The sequence below is a fragment of the Aotus nancymaae genome, unplaced genomic scaffold (genome assembly GCF_030222135.1).
Source record: "Aotus nancymaae isolate 86718 unplaced genomic scaffold, 86718_ANA_hifiasm-v0.15.2.pri h1tg000059l, whole genome shotgun sequence".
Lineage (NCBI taxonomy): Eukaryota > Metazoa > Chordata > Mammalia > Primates > Aotidae > Aotus > Aotus nancymaae.
Genome location: NW_026988473.1, coordinates 10,717,344 through 10,741,454, shown reverse-complemented (window position 1 = coordinate 10,741,454; position 24,111 = coordinate 10,717,344). Strand labels below are relative to the sequence as shown.

Genomic DNA, 24,111 nt, shown 5'->3' with positions numbered 1-24,111 from the left:
GTTTATGCTTCTGTCACTGCCACGTCACCCCCTCCCATCACTCTTCTCATCATCCTTTTCCGCCCTTAAGGATTGGTGGTTGGTATCAGCTGCTCCACCTTTTCTACCATTTACTGAACGAGTTGAGGAAAAAGGGAAGGAATCTCGTCTTCGCATCCTAATTTTCCTTTTTTATTGGTTGGCACCTATGCCACTCACGTGGTGGAGAGGCGGGGCAATAGTGGAGATGATTGGTTCTGAGAATTGGCTGTGAAAGCGGCATTGCTGACCAATGAGAGAGAAGTAATAAGAGAGGGGCAGGCCGGGGCAACCAATGAAATCCGAGAAGGCCGGCTGGGGGCGTGCTCGCTGCTTCCAGCGTTTGGGAAGTTGGTGGGAGGCGAAAGTGACTCGGCCTCTTAAAAGCTTTTTTTTTTCCTTGACGTGGGTGTGATGTCGTGTTCCCTTTTCTGAATTAAGACCTTCATAGTTTCTTGTTAGGAAGAACCTGGCGGACAGAGTAACTCTCGGTAATCAGCCCCTGCCTGAAGCTCCCTTGAAGGACCCCCCTTCTAACTCAAAGCTGGAGACCCAGATTCCAGGGGTGTCCAGAAGTAGCTTCTCCAGCCCCTTCCTGGATCCCTGGTCCCCTCGTTCCCTTCCCTGGTTTGCTCTTTGTCGCTCCACACCCCTTGTGTTTTGATTCTGGAATGTCATATTGCCTCTACTAATTCTGTCCCCCTCAGAAGTAGATTCGCGATGACCTGACTTATGTGTCTCTTCCAGGCCAAAAGGCCCTTGGTTCTAGCATCATAGATGCCCTGTATATGCTTAACTTTGGACAGAAAATTATTTTTTTGTATCTTTAAACTGATATAGTTGTACATTTTTCAGGGATACATCTGATATTTTGATATATGTATTCAATGTATGATGATCAAATCAGTGTAATTGAGATATCCATCATCTCAAACATTATCTTTGTGTTGGGAACATTTTCTGCTATGAGTTCTCTTGTAGCAGAAAATCGTTATTTTTGATCAACTGACTAGTCACACATTTGTGAAGATTACGAATCCAGTCACTAATGTAACATTTAAATGTAAGCTATTACTGCAAATGTAGCCCAAAGCGCTGTACTTTGGGGAATCCAGCATCTGTTACATTTTGCTAGTTTGAACAGGCAATAGAAATAGCTGTTAGATACTGTAAAAGAAATTGAATTTCTTTGGCAATGTGCTTCCCAGTGTCAATAAATTAAAATATCTTTTTTTTAGAAAATGGTTTCAAAAGAAGAGAAGTACTTATTGAATTCTGGAGAGAGAATACTCTTTAAAATCTGCCATTTTTAGGGCCAGGTGCAGTGGCTCACGCCTGTAATCCCATCATTTTGGGAGGCTGAGGCGGGTGGATCACGAGGTCAACAATTGAGACCATCCTGGCCAACATGGTGAAACCCCGTCTCTACTAAAAATACAAAAATTAGCTGGGTGTGTTGGCGCCCACCGGTAGTCCCAGCTATTCGGGAGGCTGAGGCAGGAGAATCACTTGAACCCGGGAGGCAGACGTTGCAGTGAGCCAAGATAGCGCCACTGCACTTTAGCCTGGCAACAGTGAGACTCTGTCTCAAAAAATAATAATAAAATTAAAATTAAAAAATCTGCCATTTTTACTATCAGGGATCATTTCTGTAGCTTATTACTAGTGAATTCCTCTGAATGTGTAGAGCAAAATAAAATCTGTTAGATGTAGGCTATTTGGGATTAATTTTTTTTTTAACTAAACTAGAGTTAATCCATTTAGGCTTGAGTCCTGCTTTTGCTACTTACTGGCTCTGTGACTTTTAGAAAATTGTTTAAGCACTCCTAGTCTCAGTTTTCACTTCTGTTAAACAGGAAGAAAACCTCGCAGGAATGCGGTTGTGATTAAGTGTGTTCGAATGTGTTTGATAAACTTCAAATAGCTACAAATATGTGAGTTGTGTTGCCAAACACATCTCACAGGTTACTTGCCATCACAAAGGAGAAATGTACCTTTACAACAGGGAGATCTGGCAGTCCCCACCTTAACTCAGTTATCCAATTTAATATCAGTAACTCTTGGACAACCAACATTTTTATGAGATTCCCAGTGTGCTGCAGCATGAAGTATACAGCATCACTTAATGGTGTTTTCTTGCCAAAAATACTGAAAATGAATCTAATCAAGGCTTTGGATCTAAGCTCCAGTTTACAAGGGCTGGAGGAACCAGTTAAACAATATCCCCAAGTAGATAATTGGATAAATCAAGAACCAGAAGCATTCTATAAGACAACTACTTTATAGAAGATAAGATATAAAGATCAAGGAAAATCAATGTCATAAAAAATGGTCAGAGGTGATTGTTCTAAATTTGAAAAAAACTTAAAAAGACATAATCAAATGCTTGACTGGATTCTGGTTCTAGAAAAGCAAACTTTTAGACATTTTTGAGACAATTGGGGAAATTTAAAAATGGACTGTTATTAGATGTTAGTTATTACATTTGTTCATTGTAATAATGGTATACTGTACAGGGGGAAACATCTTTACAACTTGGAGAAACATAGGAATGAAGAGTTATGATATCTGTAACTCTCTTTAAAATGGTTCAGCAAAAAAGAAAGATAAGAGACCAATCTGAGCAACATAGGTAAACCTCTGTCTCTACCAAAAACAAAAAAACAAAGTTAGCTGGGCATGGTGGCATGCACCATGCTACTTAGGAGGCTGAGGTGGGAGGATTGATTGAGCCCAGGAGGTTGAGGCTGCAGTGAGCTGTGATCGTGCCACTGTACTTCAGCCTGGGTGACAGAGGGAGGCCCAATATCACACACACGCACGTGCGTGCACACACACACACACACACACACACACACAGAACACCAAGGAAAGATATACACTTTGAAATGCAAACACACACATCTATCTGTCTGTCTGTCTGTCTACCCCCCACCTACCTACCTATCAAGCAAACATGCCATGCCAAAATGTTAATTGTTAAATCTATGTGGTAAGTATATAGGTGTTTACTGTACTATTATTTTTAATTTTATTGTATGTTTTTTAAAAAAGGTTTTGAGAGACTAGTTTGAGCTACTGTTGTTACCCAACACTGCCTCCAGAATACAGACCAGAATTTTTGGCCTGGCAAATGAGGCCCGTGACAATCTGGTGTCACCTCTCCTTTCCAGCCCTCTCTCTCTTTTTTTTTTTTTTTTTGAGATGGAGTCTTGTTCTGTCACCTAGGCTGGAGTACAGTGGCACAATCTCAGCTCACTGCAACCTCTGCCTCCCAAGTTCCAGGTTCAAGTGATTCTCCTGCCTCAGCCTCCGGAGTAGCTGGGATTACAGGTGTGCAGCACCACTCCTGGCTAATTTTTTTATTTTTAGTAGAGTCGGTGTTTCACCATGTTGGCCAGGCTGGTCTCTGGTGGCTCACACCCGGCGTCTCTCTTTTGCATTGGTATACTCTGTGCTCCAGTTAAATTGATCCACACATCTTTTTCCACATTCTCAAACTGATGCCTTTGTGTATGCTTTCCCTCCATTAAATGCCCAGTGAACTCCCTCCACAGAATTTCCTCTGATTTTCTTGGCTAAAAGTAATGCCCCTTCCTCAGGACTTGCAGAGTTTCCTGTAATGTTAATTGTCTTGCCTTATAATTATCTATGTTTCAGTCATATCTCCCCTACTAGAGGGTCAATTTCTCTAATGTATAATCTGTATGTATTTCATCCATGGTTCCCCCATGACAGCACACAACCTAGCATATTCATCTATTTAACAAATATTTATCAAATATCTATTATATATCTTTAGGCCTGAGCCAAGTCTTGGGGACAAAGTAGTGAATATGCAAATAGGCTCTGACTCCTTGTGAAATGTAAAGAATCTTAGGGATATACACAGTATTTGTAGTGAAAAAACATACACAGTAATTATTCACATATGTACAGTAATATGGAGGACAAGAAGGCTATGAAAGAATAACAGGTGTAACCTGTTTCAAAGAGAGAGAGACTCTGTTTAAGCTGCCATCTAGGGACAGGGGAGGAGTAAGCAAAGGAAATTAATCAGTCATTCTTTTTTCTTTTTCCTTTCTTTTCTTTTTTCCTCAGTCATTTTTGTGTGAAGGCCTGAGGAAGAAAAGAGAGGCGGTACCTGAGGTGGGTCCATAAGCCATGGAGAGTGTAAATCCCAAAGGGCCGTAAGACCTCATAAGGAGTTCAACTTTTATTCTCAGAGCAACAGGAAGCAATTGAAGGAATTAGAGTAAGTGACCCCAATTCATTCTTTTCCCCTCCCTCCCTCCCTCCCTCCCTCCCTCCCTTCCTTCCTTCCTTCCTTTTCTCTCTCTCTCTTTCTTTCTTTCTTGTCTCTCCCTTCCTTTCTTTCTTTCTCTCTCCCTGTCTGTCTTTTTTTTTTTTTTTTTTTGGACAGGGCCTTCCTCTGTCATCTAGGCTAGAGTACAATGATGTAATTATAGTTCACTGCAAACTCCTAGGCTTAAGCAATCTACTTTCCTCAGCCTCCCAAATAGTTAGGGCTACAGGCATGTACCACCATGCCTAGATAATTTTTACTTTTTGTAGAGACAGGGTCTTGCTATGTTACCCAGGCTGCTCTCAAACTCTTGGCCTCAACTGATCCTCCCACCTCAGCCTCCCAAAGTGTTGGGAGTGGAGCCACCCTGCCTGGCCTCAATTCTTATTTAAAATTATCACTGGCTGATGTGTGGAATCACAGGAGTGGAGAGGGACAGCAATGAGAAAATTTCTACCATCTTTTTTTTTCTAAGATGGAGTCTCACACTGTCGCCTGGGCTGGAGTACAGTGGCGCCATCTCGGCTCACTGCAATCTCCGCCTCCCAGGTTCAAGTGATTCTCCTGCCTCAGCCTCCTGAGTAGCTGAGATTACAGATGCCCACCACCACACCTGGCTAATTTTTTTTGTATTTTTAGTTGAGATGGGGTTTCACTATGTTGGTCAAGCTGGTCTTGAACTCCTGACTTGTGATCCACCCACCTCGGCCTCCCAAAGTGTTGGGATTAGAGGCATGAGCCTCACACCCGGCCTTCTACCATCTTTTAAAAGAAAAATATTGATGACTTGGTTGAATGTGGTAGAAACAGGGATGGTAAGAAGCGAATATATTCCAGATATATTTGGAGATATAACTGATAGGACCAGGCACAAGACAATGATTCAGTTGATGCTTAATGTGTGAAATAATTACAACAAATTGGTGTTTTATTTTTCTCATGAAGTCATTGTCCTCATCCCTATACCCAGTCAGTAACAAAGACTGGGTGATCTTTTATGCACCCTTTCTTTACTGGCCTAGATTCTTGTGCTTTCTTCTCATTTTTAAACTCATTTATTTGCTTCTAGTCTGTCTTCCAGAATTCTCCTAACAACTGCCAGAGGGATCTTTGTGTGTGTGTGTGTGTGTGTGAGACAGGATCTCTCTCTGTTGCCCAGGCTGGAGTGCAGTGGCACAATCTTGGCTCACCGCAACCTCTGCCTTTTGGGTTCAAGTGATTTATGTGCCTCATCCTTCCAAGTAGCTGAGACCACAGCTGCACACCACCACGCCCCGCTAATGTTTGTATTTTTTATAGAGACGGGTTTTTGCTATGTTGCCCAGGCTGGTCTCGAACTCCTAAGCTCAAGCCCACCTCAGCCTCCCAAAGTGCTGGCATTAAAGGCGTGAACTACCAAGTCCGGCCAGAATCTTAAAATAATCTGTTCTTCACCTGAGTTTCTCGCTCTGTAAACCTCAATGGCCCCACTGTGGTCTATAAGATAACATCCTGATAGTTCACTTTGCCATCTAAGGCCCTTCCCTACCAGGTCCCAATCTTGCTTTCCCATCTCACTTTTTACTGCTCTCTTTAGTCCATACTGTTTTACCTGCCAAACTCAATATATTGGACATTTTTGCTTTCATGATTTTTTTTTTTTACATAGACTCTATTTTTTTAGAGCAGTTGTAGATTCACAGAAAAATTGAGCTGAAATTACAGAGAGTTCCATGCACAGCCTCTCCTACCATCAACATCCAGAGTGGTACAACTGTTAACAATTGATGAATCTACACTGACACATCATTATCCCCACAAAGCCCATAGTTTACATTAGTGTTTATTTGGCATTGTACATTCTATGGGTTTTGACAATGTATAATGACATTTATCCAGCATTATAGTATCATACAGATTAGTTTTATTGTCCTACAAAACCTCTCTGCTCCACCTATTCGTTCCTCCTTTTTCCTTACCTCTTGGCAACCAGTGATCTTTCTACTGTCTCCACAGTTATGCCTTTTCCAGAATGTTATAGTTTGAATCACACACATACAGTTGTCCTTCAGTATCCATGGGTAATTGGTTCCAAGATCCTCTGCAAATACCAAAATCCACAGATGGTCAAGTCTGTTATACAAAATGGTATAGTATTTGCATATAATCTATATGCATCTTCTCTTACACTTTAAATTATCTCTAGATTACATCTAATACCCAATACAATGTAAATGCTATGTAAAAGTTGTTATCCTGTATTGTTTAGGGAATGACAACGTCTGTACATGTTCAGTACAGACACAGCATCTCTTTTTGGTAGAATATTTTTGATTGGTTGGATTCGTGGAGGCAGAACTCACAGATAAGGAGGGCTGACTGTAGTTTGAAAAGCAGCCTTTTTAAAATTGGCTTCTTTCACTTAGTGGTATGCATTTAAGTTTCCTCTGTGTATTTCATTATATAGATGTACCACAGATTTTTTTTTTTTTTGAGACAGAGTCTCACTCCTGTTGCCCAGGCTAGAGTGCAGTGGCATAATCTCAGCTCACTGCAGCCTCTGCCTCCCAGGTTCAAGTGATTCTCCTGCCTCAGCCTCCTGAGTAGCTGAAACTACAGGTGCCCAACACCATGCCCAGCTAATTTTTGTACTTTTAGTACTGATGGGTTTTCACCATGTTGGCTAGGCTGGTCTTGAACTCCTGACCTCAGGCGATCCACCCACCTCAGCCTTCCAAAGTGCTAGGATTACAGGCGTGAGCCACCATGCACAGCAGTGATTTTTAAAAGTTATATGATGTTTTGTGTTTTTTACTTAAAACTCTGCAACAGTTTCCCATTGCAATAAGAATAAATCCCTTCAAGACCCTGTATGGTCACTCTCTGCCCACTCCGTTCACTCTAGCAACATTGACTTTCTGTGGTTCCTTGAACTCAAATTCATTTTCATCTCAGGGGCTTGGCTACCTTCTTTATTTTGCTTGGGATGCTCTTCCTAGACCTTTGCATATCTGCCTCTTCTCATTATTCAGATGTCTGCTTGAATGTCACCTGCTTATTGAGGCCTTCCTTGCTACTCTGTCTGCAGTACAAGTACACCTTCCCCACTCGAATCACTTTGTTCTTTTCTTAGCACTTATCAATAAGTATCCCCCCTCAGAATGCAAACTGTACCAGAATAGGGGTTTAGTTTGTCTTTGTCACCACTGTATCTGGAGAATGTGGGACATACAAGAGCTTAACTGACTTATATTATCAAATTGTTTCTGATGTAGGAGTTGATGTGATAAAATGAGTGAAAATGTATTTTGAAATGAGTCTTGTACACACAGACTAATTTATTACATTGAGCTCTATTCTCTGAATGATATCTTTAAGCTCTGTTTGTTTGCTTCTTTCTTTCTTTCTCTCTCTCTTTTTTTTTTTTTGAGACAGGGTCTTCCTCTGTCACCCAGGCTGGAGTGCAGTAGCATGATCTTGTCTCACTGCAATGTCTGCCTCCTAGGCTCAAGTGATTCTCCTGCCTCAGCCTCCTGAGTAGCTGGAATTACAGGTGTTGCCACTGTGCCCAGCTAATTTTTATCTTTTTAGTAGAGACGGGTTTTCACCATGTTGGCAGGCTGGTCTCAAACTCCTAACCTCAGATGATCCACAAGCCTCAACCTCCCAAAGTGCTGGGATTACAGACCGGAGTCACGGTGCCCAGCATTCTTTCCTCCTCCCTCTCCTCTGCTCCCCGTCCCTCCTTTCCTCCCTTCCTTTGTTTTTGTAAGATAGGGTCTCATTTGTCAGCTGGAGTGCAGTGGAGCAATCACAGCTCCCTGCAGCCTCAACCTCCTGGGCTCAAATGATCCTCCCACCTCAGCCTCCTAAGTAGTTGGGACTACAGGCATGATCACCATGCTTGACTAATTTTAAAAGTTTTTTGTAGAGATGGGGGTCTCACTATGTTGCCCAGGCTGGTCTTGAACTCCTGGGCTCAAGTGATCCTCCTGCCTCAACCTCCTAAAGTGCTGGGATTACAGGGGTAAGCTATTGCACCCAGCTAAACTTTGTTTTCCTCTTTTGTTTTTGAGACAGAGTCTTGCTTTGTCACCCAGGCTAGAGTGCAGTGGCGCGATCTCAGCTCACTGTAGCCTCCGCTTCTCAGATTCAAATGGTTCTCCTGCCCCAGCCTCCCAAGTAGCTGGGACTACAAGTGTGAGCCACCACACCTGACTAATTTTTGTATTTTTAGTAGAGACAGGGTTTCACCATATTCACCAGGGCAGTCTGAAACTCCTGACCTCAAGTGATCTGCCCGCCTTGGCCTCCCAAAGTGCTTGGGATTACAGGTGTGAGCCACTGTGCCTGGTCAGCTTTGTTTCTTAATAGCAAAACTACTTCATGACCATGTATTTGTTGGATGCCTGCTAGGTGTTGATTCTGTGCTGGGCTTTGTAGTACAGCTGTGAATAAGACAGACCATTTCCACATTTGTGAAGCTTCCATATTAATGCAGTGAATTTATGAAAAAAAAAAAAATCACTGTGACAATATATTTAATGTAAAAAAAAAAAAGCATTTCAAAATACTGGGAATGAGGAAGAGTGGAAGCAAGGAGTCTTTTTCTTTTTTCCACTCCCTAGATGATGTTTAAATCAAAAAGGAGATTCCTGACAGCTGCATCGCTGTGACTCTGATCCTTATATATTGCAGTTGATCCTGATAATTACAACCTGAATCGCTCCCTTTTTGACATTACTGAGACAATGCTTAATCTGCCTACTGAAAATGAAGGCACTGAAATCCAATCAGAAGAGTTTGCAGATGCAATGTTAAAGCCTTGCAGCTTTTCAGCTGCTCCTCTGAAGCATGGGTCCAGGAATAGGAGCCTCCTTGCAGCCAAGACACTAGAAATGGAGCTCAAAACTTAAGGTTTAAATCCCAGTTTTAGACCTTACCAGCTGGAAAGTCTTGCTAATCTAGTTTTGGTACTGTACAATTATAGTTGCCCATCCTATTTCAAAAGGTTATAGAGAAGACTAAATTGGAATATGAATATGTTCTTTGTACACTATAACATAGCTATAGAAATGTGACATTGTGGGTTTACCTTTGTCACTGTCGGATGAATGACAATGATAATAAAAAGTATTTGAAGACCAAATTCTGTTAATAGGAGAACAATTAGATAAATGATGGCACAGTGGCACATAGTGGAATACTATACAACTATCAAAAAGAACAGGGGGCTAGGTAGTGGCTCATGCCTGTAATCCCAGCACTTTGGGAGGCCAAGATGGGAGGATTGAATGAGCCCAGGAGTTTGAGACCAGCCTGGCCAACAAAGCAAGACCCTGTCTCTGCAAAAAATAAAATAATTAGCTAGGCATGGTAGTGCACACCTGTTGTCCCAGCTATTCAGGAGGCTGAGGTGGAGGATTCCTTGAGCCCAGGAGGTTGGGGCTCTAGTGAGACATAATCACATCACTGCACTCCAGCCTGGGCAACAGAGCAAGACCCTGTCTCAAAAAAAAAATAATAATAATAATAACAGGGTAGCTCTCCATATACTAACACAGAAAGCTGCCCATGATGTATTAAGAGAGAAAAAAAGTGAAACTATAATTCTATCTATGTATGCATTTGCATACAGACATCACTTGGAGGACGATACACTAAACAGTTAGCAATGGTTTTTATGGGGGGTCAAATTTGAGATCCTTCTTTTTGTTAGTTAAATGCAGATTTGTTTCTCATTTGTTAGATTAGTGCAATCTAAGCAATTGAAGAAATTTTATATTCCCAACTGGCAAAGAACATGTGTCACCGATTACCTAGCTCCTTGCTAGATATTTTGTGTATCTCAAGTCTGATTTTGGTTAATATTGCTTTGAAGAACGAACTTGGTTAAATTGGGGGCTTGGAGAGTCATGTTGAATAATAAACAAGCTCCTCAGAACAGCCTTACATACAACATTTGCAAAATAAGAAGCAAAGCAGAGGCTGTCATGAGACCTGCAATCTGTTCACAAATGTGCCTCTGATGTAACAAGAAGGTCAAAATGCTATTAGTTTTAAGATACTGAATTCCCAGACTAAGACTTGTTTCCTACTAAGTTCTCAGGGACCACAATATTAAATGGACTTAAGCATAGCTGGGAAAAGCAGAAAAGTATAAGTCCCCTTCAATTTTCCTACTTCTGTTTCTCACACAATGGACTTCACTGCCCCCCAAAAGTAGATGGCTGTCAAAGTCAGAAAGTCGGCCAGGTGCAGTGGGTCATGCCTGTAATCCTAGCATTTTGGGAGGCTGAGGCAGGAGGATCACTTGAGGTCAGGAGTTTGAAACCAGCCTGGCCAATATGGTGAAACCCCATCTTTACTAAAAATGCAAAAATTAGCTGGGCATGGTTGTAGGCACCTGTAATCCCAGTTACTCGAGAGGCTGAGGCAGGAGAATTGCTTGAGCCCAGGAGGCAGAGGTGCAGTGAGCTGAGATTGTGCCATTGCACTCCATCCTGGGCAACAAAGCAAGACTCTGTCTCAAAAAAAAAAAAAGAAATCAGAAAGTCATGTCTTGTCCTTTGTAATGGTTTGCAGGGCAACTTGGGTGATTTAACAGCCATAGTTTGGGGATTTGTTAAAGTGATTCTTTGCTCCCACACTTGGTATATCATCTTAAATGTTTATAGTAGAATAACTGATCGCATCTCAAGATGATTGCCTTGCTTTCAGATGACTTTTCCAGACTTCCAGCACATTCATCTGCTATGCAGTCAAATTCATTGACTCTGAAGTCAAGCACAACTAGATTAGACACTTTTGCCTTGGTAGAACTTATTTTATTTATTTTTTATTTTATTTTACTTTGAGTTCCAGGATATATGTGCAGAATGTGCAGGTTTGTTACACAAGTATACATGTGCCATGATGGTTTGCTGTACCCATCATCATAGGTTTAAGCCCTGCATGCACTAGGTATTTGACCTAATGCTCTCCCTCCCCTTGCCCCCGACCCCCAACAGGCCCCAGTGTGTGTTGTTCCCCTCCTTGTGTCCATAAGTTCGCACTGTTTAACTCCTACTTATGAGTGAGAACATGTGGTGTTTAGTTTTCTTTTCCTGTGTCAGTTTGCTGAGAATGATGGCTTCCAGCTTCATCCATGTCCCTGCAAAGGACAGGATCTCATTCTTATTTATGGTTGCATAGTATTCTGTGGTGTAAATGTGCCACATTTTCTTTATCCAGTCTATCATTAATGGGTATTTGGGTTGGTTCCAAGTCTTTGCTATTGTAAATAGTGCTGCAGTAAACATATTTGTGCAGGTGTCTTTATAGTAGAATGATTTATAATCCTTTGGGTATATACCCAGTAATGGCATTGCTGGGTCAAATGGTATTTCTGGTTCTAGATTCTTGAGGAATCGCCACACTGTCTTTCACAATGGTTGAACTAATTTATACTCCCACCAACAGTGTAAAAGCATTCCTATTTCTCCACAGCCTTGCCAGCATCTATTGTTTCCTGACTTTTTCCTTACACCTTGTACAAAAATTATCTCAAGATGGATTGAAGACTTAAATGTAAATTATCTCAAGATGGATTGAAGACTTAAATGTAAAACCCCAAACCATAAAAACTCTAGAAGACAACTAGGCAATACCATTGAGGACATAGGCATGGGCAAAGACTTCATGATTAAAACAACCAAAGCAATGGCAACAAAGGCCAAAACTGACAAATGGAATCTAATTAAACTAAAGAGCTGCTGCACAGCAACAAAACAAAACAAAACAAAACAAACAAACAAACAAAAACTAGCATCAGAGTGATCAGGCAACCTACAGAATGGGAGAAAATTTTTGCAATCTACCCATCTGACAAAGATCTAATATCCAGAATCTACAAGGAACTTAAACAAATTACAAGAAAAACAATCCCATCAAAAAGTGGGGTTGTTTGTTTGTTTTGAAAAGACACTTCTCAAAAGAAGACACTTATGTGGCCAAACTTGAAAAAAAACTCATCATCACTGGTCATTAGAGAAATGCAAATAAAAACCACAATGAGATACCATCTCATGCCAGTCAGAATGGTGATCATTAAAACGGTAGAACTTAGTTTTTTCACTAGAAATAGCTACTATGTTTAGCAGTTTTAAGATAATATCTCCCTTTTAAGGTTATAATACATGCCCAATGAAGACAAATTGGGAAAATTTAAAAATCAGGAACAATCACCTACACACAAAATCTTCCACAGCTCTTTCTCTTAAAGGCAACCACTATTTGGTCATCCTTGATTTCACTCTTTACACACACACGCACACAAAGTAAAAAAAAAGTGTGTGTGTGTATATATATATATATATATATTTTTTTTTTTTCTTTTTTTGAGATGGAGTATCACTCTGTTGCCTAGGCTGGAGGTCAGTGGCACAATCTTGGCTCACTGCAACCTCCACCTCCTGGCTTCAAGCTATTATCCAGCCTCAGACTTCTGAGTAGCTGTGATTAAAGATGCACATCACCGTGGCCAGCTAATTTTTGTATATTTAGTAGAGACAAGGTTTTGCCATATTGGCCAGAATGGGCTTGAACTCCTCGCCTCAAGTGATCTGCCCACCTCAGTCTCCCAAAGTGCTAGGATTGCAGGCATGAGCCACCATGCCCGGCCTCCCATATATTTTTTACTCCAGAGATTGTCGTGTACATATTACAGAACCATTTTTTACTTAATATTATATTCTTACTATTTTCCTATATAACTAAATTCTTCAAAAATGATTTTTTTCTTTAAAAATATTTTTCTTCTAAAAACCTAAGCAATACATTTTCTCTATAGAAAATCTGAAAATTACTGAAAAGCCAAAAGGAAAAGAAAGTTCTCCATAATCCCATTACCTATAGATACCAGTAATCTTTAGAAACATAACTTTCCAATATTTTTTTCATCATACATGCATTTTTCTTAAAAATTGGATTCAAAGCATATATGTTTTTCACCATATATTTTCCATGATTAAATATTCTGCCTTTTTAAATTTTTTTAGGCATGGTCTTGCTCTGTCTCCCAGGCTGGATCTCATTACAGCCTTGTACTCCTGGGCTCAGGCAATCCTCCTGCCTCAGCCTCCTGAGTAGCTGGGAGTACAGGCATATGTCACCATGCCTGGCTAAGTTTTAAATTTTTTTGCAGAGACAAAGCCTTGCAAAGTCTTCCCTCCCAAAGTGCTGGGATTACAAGCATGAGCCACTGCACCTAGTCCCATATTCTGCCTTTCTAATTATCCATAACAAATGCATCATTGTTTACTTAACCATTATTGTAATGTTGAACATTTAGATTATTTCTAATTTTTCTATTATGAGTAAAGCTGGCTGGGTGAAATGGTTCATGCCTGTAATGAATCATTTGGGAGGCCAAGGTAGGAGACTCACCTGAGCCCAGGAGTTTGAGACCAGCCTGGGTAACAGAGCAAGACCCTGTGTCTACAAAAAAATAATATAATTAGCTGGGCAAGGTGACCTGTGAGGCTGAGATGGGAGAGGATTGCTTGAGGCCAGGAATTCAAGGCTGCAGTGAGCTATGATTGCGCCACTACAGTAAACCTAGGCAACAGAGCAAGAACTGGTCTTCAAAAAATAAAAGTAAGTAAAGCTGTGGTAAGTACCATTGCTTTGTTATCTTTTCTTAGATTTCTAAAGCCAAAGTAATTGTTCAAAGGCTAAGAATACTTTGAAGTACGTCACATCGTGAAAGTACTTTCCAGAAAGGTGGACATTTATCCCCACCAGTGAGTGGCAGCGCCAAATTCTCACTAACATTATTTTTAAAGTTTTTATTAATTTGGTAGGTTAAAAACATTTACTTTTTACTTCTTTGATTACCAGTGGGGGGTGAGCTTCTTAATATTATTCGCTTGCATTACATTTTATTTTGTGAACTATTATTCACAAGGCTGTCTCACCTATTACCCATTAGGGTTGATGACCTATGTATTATTTATCAGGATCTTTTTATTACAGAAGGAGATTACATGCATTGTCAGTTTTCAACTCTGCCATATTCTTGTAAATTATTTTAGTGCGTCACCTAATTTTTTTTGAAGTTAATACTGTCCTCACTAGTTACTCTGAGGCTTACAAATGACTTTTTAAGAAATTAAAAAAAAAAATTGTAGCTGGGATTTTACTATGTTGCCCAGGCTGGTCTTGAACTACTGGGTTCAAGTGATTCTCCCGCCTTGACTTCCCAAAGTGTTGGGGTTACAGGCATGAGCCACTGTGCATGGTCACGAATGACTTTTTTTTTTTTTGAGACAGGGTTTCTCCATGTTGGTCAGGTTGGTCTCAAACTCCTGACCTCACGTGATCCACCCACCTTGGCCTTCCAAAGTGCTGCGATTACAGATGTGAGCCACTGCATTCAGCCAACTTTTTTGTTTCTTTTGGAGACAGAGTCTCACTCTGTCACCAGGCACCAGGCTGGAATGCAGTGGCGCGATCCTGGCTCACTGCAACCTCCGCCTCCCAGGTTCAAGCAATTCTCCTGCCTCAGCCTCTCGAGTAGCTGGGACTACAGGCGCGTACCACCACGTCCAGCTAATTTTTTGTATCTTTAGTAGAGATGGGGTTTCACCATGTTGGGCAGGCTGGTCTCCAACTCTTGACCTCATGCTCCGCCCACCTCAGCCTCCCAAAGTGCTGGGATTACAGGCGTGAGCCACTGTGCCTGGCCCACAAATGACTTTTTTAAAAACCTAATACCGTAATTATCTGGACTAGGGCCAGTATTAAACTATGATGGAGAACTATAGTAAAGAGCAGCAGAGAGTAAACACATCTGAGGTTTGTTTTTTTTTTTTTGAGATGGAATTTTGCTTTTGTTGCCCAGGCTGGAGTGCAGTGGTGCGATCTCAGCTCACTGCAATCTCTGCCTCCTGGGTTCGAGCAATTCTCCTGCCTCAGCCTCCCAAGTAGCTGGGATTACAGGTGTGCGCCACCATGCCCAGCTAATTTTGTATTTTTAGTAAAGATGGGTTTTCACTGTGTTGGTCAGGCTGGTCTTGAACTCCTGACCCCAGGTGATCCACCTGCCTCAGCCTCCCAGTGCTGGGATTACAAGTGTGAGCCACTGTGCCTGGCCTCACATCTTAGTTTTTTTTTTCTTGGCTTTACCACTAGCCAGCTGTGGCACCTTTGGCAAGTCACTGCTTTCCGAGATTTGGCTTCCTCAAATTGTGAGGGCTGGCCTACATGATCACTAGGGATTTCTTCACTTCTGACATTTGGAATCTAGTCTTCTGTGAAGGTAGGGACATCCTTGGGCCAGTTTAACAAAGCAGGGCTGATAACACCTTGTGTTGTTTCGTGTTAAAAGGTGTGAATAAATCTTTTACTGGAAGATAATTTTATTTCCTTACAGCAATTAATATTCTGTATGAGTCTCTTGCTCTGCTGCCCATTAGCTGTGTCACCTCCAAAAGCTACTGAACTTCAAGGAACCCATGTCCTCATGAGGAGAAAAAAAAAGCTTTATGTAAGTAGGCACACATCTAATGTTAAATTATCTCCTGTCTCTTTATCATTTAAAACTTTGGTGGCTTATGCCTGTAATCCAGCACTTTGAGAAGCCAAGGCAGGAGAATCCCTTGAGCCCAGGGGTTCAAGCCTAGCCTGGGCAACATAGCGAGACCTCATATTTACTAAAAGTAAAAAAAAATTAGCTGGGCATGATGGCACCCACCTGTAGTCCCAGCTACTTGGGAGGCTGAAGTGGGAGAATTGTTTGAGCTTGGGAGGTAGAGGCTGCAGTGAGCCGTGATTGTCACTGAATTGTAACCTAGGTGACAGCGAAACTCATCTCAAAAAAAAAACAAAAAACCTTTAAGCTTAGTGCAGTGGTTCACACCTGTACTCTCAGCATTTTGGGGGGTCAGGGTGGGAGGATCGCTTGAGTCTGGGAATTCGAGACCAGCATGGGCAACACAGAGAGATCCCACCTCTACAAAAAGTATAAAAATTAGCTGGGCAAGGTGTGGTAGTATACAGCTATAGTCCCAGTTACTTGGGAGGCTGAGGTGGATCGCTTCAGCCTGGGAGGTCGAGGCTGCAGTGAGTTGTGATTGGGCTACTGTGCCACTTCACTCCAGCCTGAGTGACAGTGACCCTGTCTTGAAAACAAAATCCCACTTTTTTTTTTTGCTTTTCTCTACATGTTTGCTGATTCTTTTATCTCGAGCATTTTAGAATAAAAATGATACTCAAGTCTGAAATAATGAAAATAAATTCAATATAATGACCAAACTTTTCTCATCTCCTTTGAAGAGATTAATTTTGAAATACCATATGCTCAGAACTAAGCAGATACTATCCAAGAAGGCAGCTGAATGCCTCAGTGAGCTATGTGAGTTGCTTAAAGGCGCAGATTCCTCAATGCCTAGAGATGGGCAGGATGGAGAAGACAAACTATAGTTTATCTATTACAATGTATAATTTTGTCTACTACAAATTATAATTTTGTCTTATCTACTACAATTTATAATTTTGTCTTATGGTTAAAATGGGGGGAAAGGAAAACTGAAAGAATCTTAGATTGTTAAAGAAAAGTTACTATATAAAAGTAAGATATTAATCTGTCTTCTTTGCAACAAAATTAAAAAGGTAAAAATATAGGTAATAGTATCTTTAATCCCCAACATCAAGAGGTTGCCAGTCTATCTAAATATGCTAGAAACACGTAAAAATCATATTCAGAAGTAACAAAGTAGAAAGGCAGGCACTCATTTTTAAGTATACAATTTGTTTTTATTTACAATACCCTATAAAAATGTAAATTTAGAAACTTTTATTTTCATTAATTAGAACCAAACAAAAAAGATAAAGCACAGTAAGGAAGAGATATAATCAAGTATTCACTTGACTGGCTGTGAAGGGAAGGTAGGAAAGGCATGTAGTGGAAATGGTCAGTAGATAATGGTGGAGGGAAGCTAGGTAACGTCAAGGGAACAGCTGGTGGAGTCTGGAGCTACGGCATGGGAAGAAATGGAGGTGGAGAACAAGGACAGCTGGTTTTAACAGAGGATCTTACTGTTGTACAATACATGTATGTGCAAAATGTTTATTCTCTTTAAATATCATAACCTATCCCCCCACCCCCCAACTACATTCGAAAAGGTAAGAACAGCAGAAAGTAGATCAGGAAGGCCATGTAAAATTAATTCAGATTTAATTTTCTTCAGGGCTGTAATCACTAGGGATCAAAACCCCTTAGTCTGGTTGATTGCTGAATGAGAGAGGAGTAAGTGAGAAAGATCATGGCAGGCTGGCCCTGCAATTATTCAAACCTAGGCCCCTGGCTGCCTGGGAATGGGACTTGGGTGAGATGAAGCAGCAAGGACAGCAGTTCTGCCCATGGTGTGGAGTCTAAAAAGCAAAGCAGGCCAAACTTAGCTTCCACGGTTACATTTGGAAGTTTCTATTCATGACACCAAATAAAACTGGGGAAGAAAGAAGTAAAGCATGGCTTACTGAAGTAGTCTCAGGAAGACAGGGCAAGTGTGCAAAAAGCCACACTGCCAAAGCAGGCTACTAGTGCGGATCATCCTGGGTGACTTTGAAAGCACTTGAGGGGAAAGGCTCAAGTACACAGTAGTTGTAGCAGGAAAAAGGCATAACCATGTGCTGTTTCCATTAAGGTGGACAGAAACTAAGGAAATAAAGGTGGGAAGAAGAAAAAGGACTTCTCAGCCTAGACCTGGGTATAAGCCAATTAAGAGTTCTGACTTTATTAAACGTGCTGCATATTCTTTATTTATGGTAAAACAAGTAAAACCCACCAAATTAATTACAAGATAGAACAGAAACAGATTAAAACACATCAGCTGGTTTGTGTTTTTAGAGGTAATGAGACAACTAAATATTTTTCAATCTAAAATTCATTATTTAAGGACCCTCTGAAGACCACATAAATACATGTATAGGGGTGTGTGTGTGTGTGTGTGTGTGTGTGTGTGTATGTGTGTGTGTGTTATCTACTCGTGTGTGTATATCTTGATTTCTACTTAACTGGCTCTCCTATAGTCATATTAATAGGGGCAATGAGAAAACAACTTCAATAGGATGAGGGAAGGAATCCTTCGACAGGCTACAATCTACTCTGAGCTGGAGTAGTGGTGGGATAAAGGCAGAGATTACATTTGTGTGTCTAGGGCAAAGAAAATGTAAAATTGAGAAGAACTGAGTTAAGTAGAACATGCAGAACTGTAACATAGAAGGTAAAGAAGAAACCAGCAGAAGTATCACCCAGCCAAATTTCACAGAGCAGTGGGGAAATATCTGACATTTAGAGACAACCCCTGTAAACAGGAATCAATCCCATAAGACTTAGCTTTGGGGAATAAGCTACCTTCCCTCCCTCATTAAAAACACTCCATTGGTGATGGCAGCAGTGCAGGTGACAGCCAAAAGGAGGTACAGCACACATCTGGAGATCTTCTATCGTATCCCCTGAACTAGCCTGGGGTTACAGAAGAGAGAAAGGAAAACTGTTTGTATAAAGGAGCTGAAACAGAAGGCAATCTTTCATATTACAGTTACATCTTTGTAAGACTTCTTCTAACAAAAAACCCAAGATACTTCTCTACGCTTAGCATTTAGTCATCTTCTATGAAGGCCCTGTTGTACCTAATTCAGTGTTTTATATCTAATAGATACACAAATAGTTATAAAAAGCCAATGTCTTCCACCACATTCAGTTTTATTTCCCCCCTCCACCTCAATCATAACTTCTTTTTATTTATTTATTTTTTTGAGACAGAGTCTGGCTCTGTCACCCAAGCTGAAGTGCGGTGGCCTGATCTCGGCTCACTGCCATCTCTGCCTCCTGGGTTCAAGTGATTCTCATACCTCAGCCTCTTGAACAGCTGGGATTACACATGTGCCACCACACCTGGCTAACTTTTATATTTTTTAGTAGAGATGGGGTTTCACCATGTTGTTAAGGCTGGTCTGGAACTCCTGGCCTCAAGCGATCTACCCTCCTGGGTCTCCTAAAGTGCTGGCATTACAGATGTGAGCCACCACACCCAGCCTCCCAACCATAACTTCTAAAGTGCCAACTTTAGTGAGATGTGAAACTCTCCTGTTTCAAACTTACTGCAGTTTTGTCTCCAGCAAGTTCAGTTTCTGCTGGTCAACATAGCGAGAAAAGAGGGACACTAGGTTTGTAGGTATAGAGATTGGCTTGGCCAGGGCTGCTTGGGGAATCCGTAGAAGTTCTCGTGTTGCCATAAACATCACCTCCGTCCTGATAGGGAAAACCCGTAATAATAATGAGAAAAAAATTAAAAAGATTACCTCAAAGAACGTAAAATAAGAGAAGAAACAGTCCACACTGACCACTGATTATTTCGCGTTGATTCTGTAGCAGGGTCTGAACTCTGTAGGTCTTCCCCACGGCTCAGGAGGACAAGGAGCAGTGACAGGCCAAACTATGAGAGAAGACAGAGGGAATCAAACTTAAAACTGCACTGAAACCTCCTCCACCACTGTTGAGGGGATCCTGGCATCAGATAGGGAATAGCTCTAAATCAATATGACCTCACTACTGTGCTTTTCTGTGAAACCAGGCAAAGATCAGACAAGCATGAGTTGAAAAGCTACATCTCTCCACGCTTTATTCTGGCACAGCAGTGACCAGGCACAGCCAACAGAAATGGAAAGTCATGGTGTCCAACATGCCTCTATGTTCCCCATGCTGAGGTTAAAAGATGATTCTTCCTTGCCATGGATAATGTAGGATTTGCATTTGCTTCTATTTATGGGAACCAAAATAGGTTAAAAAGGAAAGTCAATGAAGACCAACTTTGATACAGAAATTAAAATAAGGAAAAAATAAGAAAAAAACGTTAAATAAAGTAAGATATTTTGAATTAAGAAACAAGGTGTTAACTGTAGGAAAATACACAGATAAGGACAACTGAAATAATCATGGTATAAAGAGAAACTTTTCATTAAAAAGCACATCTCTATCTGGAAATATAGTCTTAGAGAGGATGTTGATAAAAATCTAAAATATAAAAATAGAGAAAGGGTAAACATATGTATACACCATATCTACAATTAAAATTCAGCAACATGCTTTAGATATAAAAATGGTCAGGTGTGGTGGCTCATGCCTTTAATCCCAGTACTTTGGGAGGTTAAGGCAGGTACGTCACCTGAGGTCATGAGTTCAAAACCAGCCTGGCCATCGTGGTGAAATCCCACCTTTAAAAATACAAAATTAGCCAGGCATGGTGGTACACACCTGTAATCCCCAGCTACTTGAGAGGCTGAGGCAGAAGAATCGCTTGAACCTGGGAGGCAGAGGCTGCAGTGAGCTGAGATCACGCCATTGCACTCCAGCCTGGGCAACAAGAGTAAAACTCTGTCTCAAACAAAAAAAACCCAAAAAACCCACCTAATATATAAAAGTATGTTTTATTTAGTGGACAGTACAATCAGGAACTGTAGTCTTTGGGGCATAGGATAAAAATATGAATGGGGGCTGGGCATGGTGGCTCACTCCTGTAGTCCTAGCACTTTAGGAGGTGGAAGCAGGACTGCTTGAGTCCAGAAGTTTGAAACCATCCTGAGTAACACAGTGATACCCCATCTCTGGAAAAAATATAAAAAATAAATTGGAGGCCAGGTGTGGTGACTCATGCCTATATAATCCCAGCACTTTGGAAGGCTGAGGCAGGCAGATCACCTGAGGTCAGGAGTTTGAGACCAGGCTGGGCCAACATGGTGAAAATCTCATGTCTGCTAAAAGTACAAAAATTAGCCAGGCATGGTGGCAGGCGCCTCTAATCCCAGCTACTCGAGGGGCTGAGGCAGAAGAATTGCTTGAACTTGGGAGGCAGAGGTTGCAGTGAGCCAAGATGGCACCATCGTACTTCAGCCTGGGTGACAGAGTGAGACTGTCTCCAAAAAAAAAAAAAAATCAATCGGGCATGGTGGCACATGCTACTCAAGAGGCTGAGGTGGGAGGATCGCTTTGATTCCAGAAAGTTAAGGCTGCAAAAAGCTGTGAATGTGCCACTGAAGCCTGGGTGACAGAGTAAGATCCTATTTCAAAAAAGAAAATACAAATAGGGACAAGAAGGTCTAGGTTAAAGATACGATCATAGCTATAAATGGATCATAAAAGGAAGGCTGGCAGTACTTTGAGATTCCATCCCAACTTTCTAAGTTCACTCACAGAGGATAACCTTGCTTTTCCACAAAATTTCCCTTCATGACTGGTTGCAGTGGCTCATGCCTGTAATCCCAACATTTTGGGAGGTTGAGGGGGGTAAACTGCTTGAGCTCAGGAGTTTGAGACCAGCCTGGGCAACATGGAAAAACCCCACCTCTACAAAAAAATACACAAATTAGTTGGGTATGGTGGCATGTGCCTATAGTTCCAGGTACTTGGGATGCTGAGGTGGGAGGATAGCTTGAGTCTAGGAGGCAGAGACTGCAGTGAGCCAAGATCCTGCCACTGTACTCTGACCTGGGTGACAGAGCAGACCCTGATTTAAAAATAAAAAATCTCTTTTCATGGTATTCTCAGAAAGAAAATACTACTGTCTTTAATAAAATTAAAACTAAGAAACCAAATTACAGAAAGGCACATTCCTGATCACCAATGAACCCTGTCTTATGTCCCCAGAGGCACTGACACTTCTTCTGCCTCTAATATACTGCCCTTTAGTGTCATGCTTTGGCAGGTTTTCAGGTGCAAAGGAGCAAAATGCCTTGAGACCACTTTTTCACCTCTACTGTACATAGAATGGCCCTAAATGAGTAACTACTATGTACCAGGCATTATACTGAACCACTTAAAACTGTTATCTCATTGAAGTACCAGGACAACTCTAGGAAGTCTACAACATCACCTCCATTTTATAGACCAGGAAACTGGTTCAGCAATGTGATATCATCTGTCCAAGGTCACAAGGCTAGACAGTAGCAGGTAAAGACTAAAAATTCATGTTCTTTCTTTTTATTATTTCCCTTAGGAATCTCTGAATCTTTAAACTGATGGAAATAAAATATGAAATGGAAGATTCTACTATTGATAGTGTTATGACAGAGACTGCTAATTGCCTACCTAATATGCCTTCCTACCCATGATCAGAACTGTTATTTTATGTGTTATGACAATGGTGTGAACTAAAAGATATTTTCCAGCCTTCCCTGCAGTTAGGTGTGGCCATGTAACAATGTCCTGGCCATTAATGGTAGGTGGAAGTTTTTGGTTAGAACTCCTGGAAAAGGCCTTAATAAGGAAGATGGACAGCTGGTCCACACCTTTTTGCCCTACACATCCACCCCTCCTTCCTGATGTAAAGCTCAATCTTGAATTCCACAGCCATCTTGGACCATGAGGGATAATGAACATGGAAGCCACTGCTAAGAATGGCAGAAGAGAAACAGTGAAAAAGCCTGGATCCCTGATGATTCTATGGAGCTACTATAGCAAATTTATTTCACACTAGACACATAAAAATCCTATTTTGTTGCAAACACTGTTATTTCTATCCTCTGTTACTAGCAGCTTAATGTAACTCTTGACTGAAAGAAGCCTTTTTCACAAGTCGCTAGAGATACAGAAGTCATTATTTTAATCTATAACACAAATAAAGACACTTCACAAAGTTCGAGGATATAAAAGTGCAAGATCACCTTGTTCTGGAGCACAGCAGTGAGGTGAGGATTGGAGGGTGCTGGTGTAGTTGCACTTTGAGGTAGGTTCATTAGCTGTTGCAAAAGGCTGGTGATAGTCACTGATGGAAGATGATAGAGGAGGAGAGAGAAGGGACTCAGTAAGCATGGCAGCACCTACAAAAAATAAATAAAAGCATTATATCCTGGCATGTGTTACTTCAGTTACCCTCCATCAGGGGCATGGATGGAGGGATGCTCACTTGTATACTCAACACTTATGGCACAAGTCTGGCAGATATGACTAGAGTCTTAACAATGAATTCTAAGCTATCTACTGAGACCTTTTTCATCTCAATTTGCATTAGAAACATCATGACTTGCGTGAACCAAGGTGTAAAAAAAACCACTCCCAAATACATACCAAGGGTCATGCTAAAACATCAATATTTTAATTCATTCCGTAAATATTTAAATGCTTACACTGTGCCAGGCACCATGGGCTAAGAACAAATAGCAAACAGGACACAGAACTGCAGGGATCTATTTTTAGACTTAACTGTATTTCCTTCCTTCCTTTTTTTTTTTTTTTTTTAATAAAAGCTCAATGAGGAAGAAGAGAAATAACTGGCCAATTTTTATAGATTTTTAGATAAGTGACGTGATCAGAAACTCAGTGTTTGGAGTTATATAGCCAGCAGCTAGAGCCAGAACCCAAGGCTGTTGAATTCCAGGCTTCTAGACATTCATTTCTTTTTGTCATGTAGCTAACTGGAAAGTTAAAATACAGAACTATTAATATAAATAACTAGGTTATAATGCATCAAAGAAAACTAAGAGTGCTTCCAGACAATTGATGCCCATGGTATAAAGTGATGGTTGGTTTTACTTTAAATGGCACCCACAAATGTATTTTTTGTGGTCTACTACTATAAATAAAAAACGCGCTTATTACGGTCATTTTATTACACAAAAATACAAAAAACAGCATAATGACATTCATGTACTCACCGCCTAATTTCAACATCAACCAAATTATCAACATTTTACCAATCTTATTAAATCTATGTTCCTCCTGTATCATATCATTTCATCTTAAAATACTTCAGTTTGTATTTTCTTTTTTT

General features: G+C 40.9%; 1 protein-coding gene and 1 long non-coding RNA gene across 5 annotated transcripts in view; one reads left to right on the top strand and one right to left on the bottom strand.

Annotated features, from left to right (window-relative positions):
- The first annotated feature begins 147 nt into the window (after positions 1-147).
- On the top strand, positions 148-23,944 carry LOC105718580 (uncharacterized). Of its 3 annotated transcripts, XR_001107793.2 has the most exons (4): positions 148-509; positions 4,120-4,273; positions 15,717-15,830; positions 22,339-23,944. It is a non-coding gene; the product is annotated as an uncharacterized LOC105718580 (long non-coding RNA). The 3 variants fall into 3 exon arrangements; XR_001107791.2 differs by lacking the exon at positions 15,717-15,830; XR_010338304.1 differs by lacking the exons at positions 15,717-15,830; positions 22,339-23,944 and adding an exon at positions 11,792-12,609.
- The window catches only part of PATL1 (PAT1 homolog 1, processing body mRNA decay factor), a 33,417-nt gene continuing 26,429 nt past the window's right edge, over positions 17,124-24,111 (bottom strand). For both annotated transcript variants that reach the window (XM_012454310.2, XM_012454311.3), the window contains exons 16-19: positions 23,006-23,161; positions 19,691-19,782; positions 19,449-19,598; positions 17,124-18,809 (exon numbers count right to left, since the gene is read on the bottom strand). In XM_012454310.2, coding sequence (XP_012309733.1) covers positions 18,788-18,809; positions 19,449-19,598; positions 19,691-19,782; positions 23,006-23,161 — 420 coding nt within the window. In that variant the 3' untranslated portion in view covers positions 17,124-18,787. The remainder of the gene's footprint in view (positions 18,810-19,448; positions 19,599-19,690; positions 19,783-23,005; positions 23,162-24,111) is intronic.